This window comes from Meleagris gallopavo, unplaced genomic scaffold (genome assembly GCF_000146605.3).
Source record: "Meleagris gallopavo isolate NT-WF06-2002-E0010 breed Aviagen turkey brand Nicholas breeding stock unplaced genomic scaffold, Turkey_5.1 ChrUn_random_7180001880245, whole genome shotgun sequence".
In the NCBI taxonomy this organism is placed as follows: domain Eukaryota; kingdom Metazoa; phylum Chordata; class Aves; order Galliformes; family Phasianidae; genus Meleagris; species Meleagris gallopavo.
Genome location: NW_011144491.1, coordinates 20,158 through 22,291, shown reverse-complemented (window position 1 = coordinate 22,291; position 2,134 = coordinate 20,158). Strand labels below are relative to the sequence as shown.

General features: G+C 61.9%; 1 protein-coding gene across 1 annotated transcript; it reads left to right on the top strand.

The window, feature by feature from the left end:
- Positions 1-48: 48 nt before the first annotated feature.
- LOC104916259 (sortilin-like) lies at positions 49-1,568 on the top strand. Its single transcript, XM_010727304.3, has 3 exons — positions 49-1,131; positions 1,239-1,347; positions 1,422-1,568. The coding sequence occupies exons 1-3, from the start codon at positions 983-985 to the stop codon at positions 1,551-1,553; spliced, it is 390 nt and encodes a 129-aa protein (XP_010725606.1). The 5' UTR covers positions 49-982; the 3' UTR covers positions 1,554-1,568.
- The last annotated feature ends 566 nt before the right edge of the window (positions 1,569-2,134 follow it).

Here is a 2,134-nt window from a genome sequence, read left to right as displayed (position 1 = left end):
CCCACTGCCACCCTACTGCCACCCCAGTGCCACCACATCCCTGTGCATGATCCCACTGCCACCCTACTGCCACCCCAGTGCCACCACATCCCTGTGCATCATCCCACTGCCACCCTACTGCCACCCCAGTGCCACCGCGTCCCTGTGCATGATCCCACTGCCACCCTACTGCCACCCCAGTGCCACCGCGTCCCTGCCCACCTCACCCCAGTGCCACCTCAGTGCCATCATATCATTGTACCGGATCCCAGTGCCACCTCAGTGCTGCCATGTCCCTGTCCCCCTTATCCCTGTGTCACCCCAGTGCCACCCCATCCCTGCACACATCATCCCAGTGCCACCCTAATGCCACTCCAGTGCCACCATGACCCTGTGCGTGATCCCAGTGCCATCCCAGTGCCACCATGTCCCTGTGCATGATCCCAGTGCCATCCCAGTGCCACCATGTCCCTGCCAACCTCATCCCGGTGCCATCATGTCATTGTACCTGATCCCAGTGCCACCTCAGTGCTGCCAAGTCCCTGCCCCCCTTATCCCAGTGTCACCCCAGTGCCACCACATCCCTGTGCGTCATCCCAGTGCCACCCTGTCCCTGTGCGTGATCCCAGTGCCACTGTGTCCCACCTCATCTCGGTGCTTTGTCCCTGCACATGATCCCAGTGCCACCATGTCCCTGTGCATGATCCCAGTGCCATCTCAGTGCCACCATGTCCCACTGCCACCTCATCCCCGTGCCATCATGTCATTGTACCCGATCCCACTGCCACCTCAGTGCTGCCAAGTCCCTGCCCCCCTTATCCCAGTGTCACCCCAGTGCCACCCTGTCCCTGTGCGTGATCCCAGTGCCACTGTGTCCCACCTCATCCCGGTGCTTTGTCCCTGCGCATGATCGCAGTGCCACCATGTCACTGTACCTCATCCCAGTGCCACCCCATCCCTGCCCGCTTTATCCTGACAGCCCCACTCTTGCTGGGGTGGCACCATGGGGGGGCTGAACCCTCTCCCCCCCCGCAGTGATTTCGGATATTACCGCCCTGAGAACCAGTCTGTGTGCGTGGAGCAGCCCGAGCTGAAGGGCCACGACTTGGAGTTCTGCCTCTACGGCCGCCGCGAGCTGCTGCGCACCAGCGGGTACATCCCCAACCCTCCACCTCCCACGGGGCACTCGGTGGGTTTGGGGGTGGGGGGGGTCCTGGGGGCTCACAGAGCATCTCCTCCTCCCCCCCATTTTGTTTTAGGTACCGCAAGATTCCTGGGGACAAATGCAGGGGAGGGGAGAGCCCCAGCAGGGAGGAGACGGACATGAAGAAGAAGTGCACCAGCACTCTGCTGAGCCCCGGGCAGCTGGTGGGTGCCCCCCCACCCCGAGGTGGGTTTGGGGTGCGCTGACCCCATAGGGTGACCACATGCTGTCCCCGCAGGCGACGTCCCCCAGCCCCACACCCATCGTGCTGGCCGTGGTGGCCGTGCTGCTCGTTAGTGCTGTGGCCGGAGTGCTGCTCGTCAAGAAATACGTCTGCGGTGGGAGGTGGGTCTCTTTGGGGTCCCCGTGACTCTGTGGGCTTCCTGTGGGTTTGTAGGATCCCCGTGGCTTGGGGGACCCCCGTGGTTGGAGAGTCCTCATGGTTCCCATGGAACCTCTCGATGTGTTTGGGGTCCCCATGGTCCCTATGATGGGAAGGGCCTTGTGGTTCCCGTGGGGTCTTTCCATGGCAGAGGGGTCCCCATGGCTTTGAGGGGTCTGTGTGACTTGGGGACGCCCAAGGTTTTGTGGTCCCTATAGATCTGTGGGGTTCCTTTAGCTCTATATGATTCCCATAGCGTGGGGGTCCCTGTGGCTGGGGATTTCTGTGGTCCCCATGGGGTCTCCATGCTTTATGGGCTCCCCATGGGGTCTCCATGGCTTTGGGCTCCCCATGGTTTTTTTTGGGGTTCCTCTGACTCAGAGCTCTTCACAACTTGATGGAGTCCCCATGGCTAGGAGGGATCCTCGTGGTTCTGTGGGGTCTCCATGGCTTTATGGGGTCCCTGTGGCTGGAGGGCATCCCTGTGATCCCCAGGGGGTCCCCATGGCTTTGGGATTCCCATGGCCTTATGGAGACCTCATGGCTTGGGTGTCCCCATGGGCTGTGTG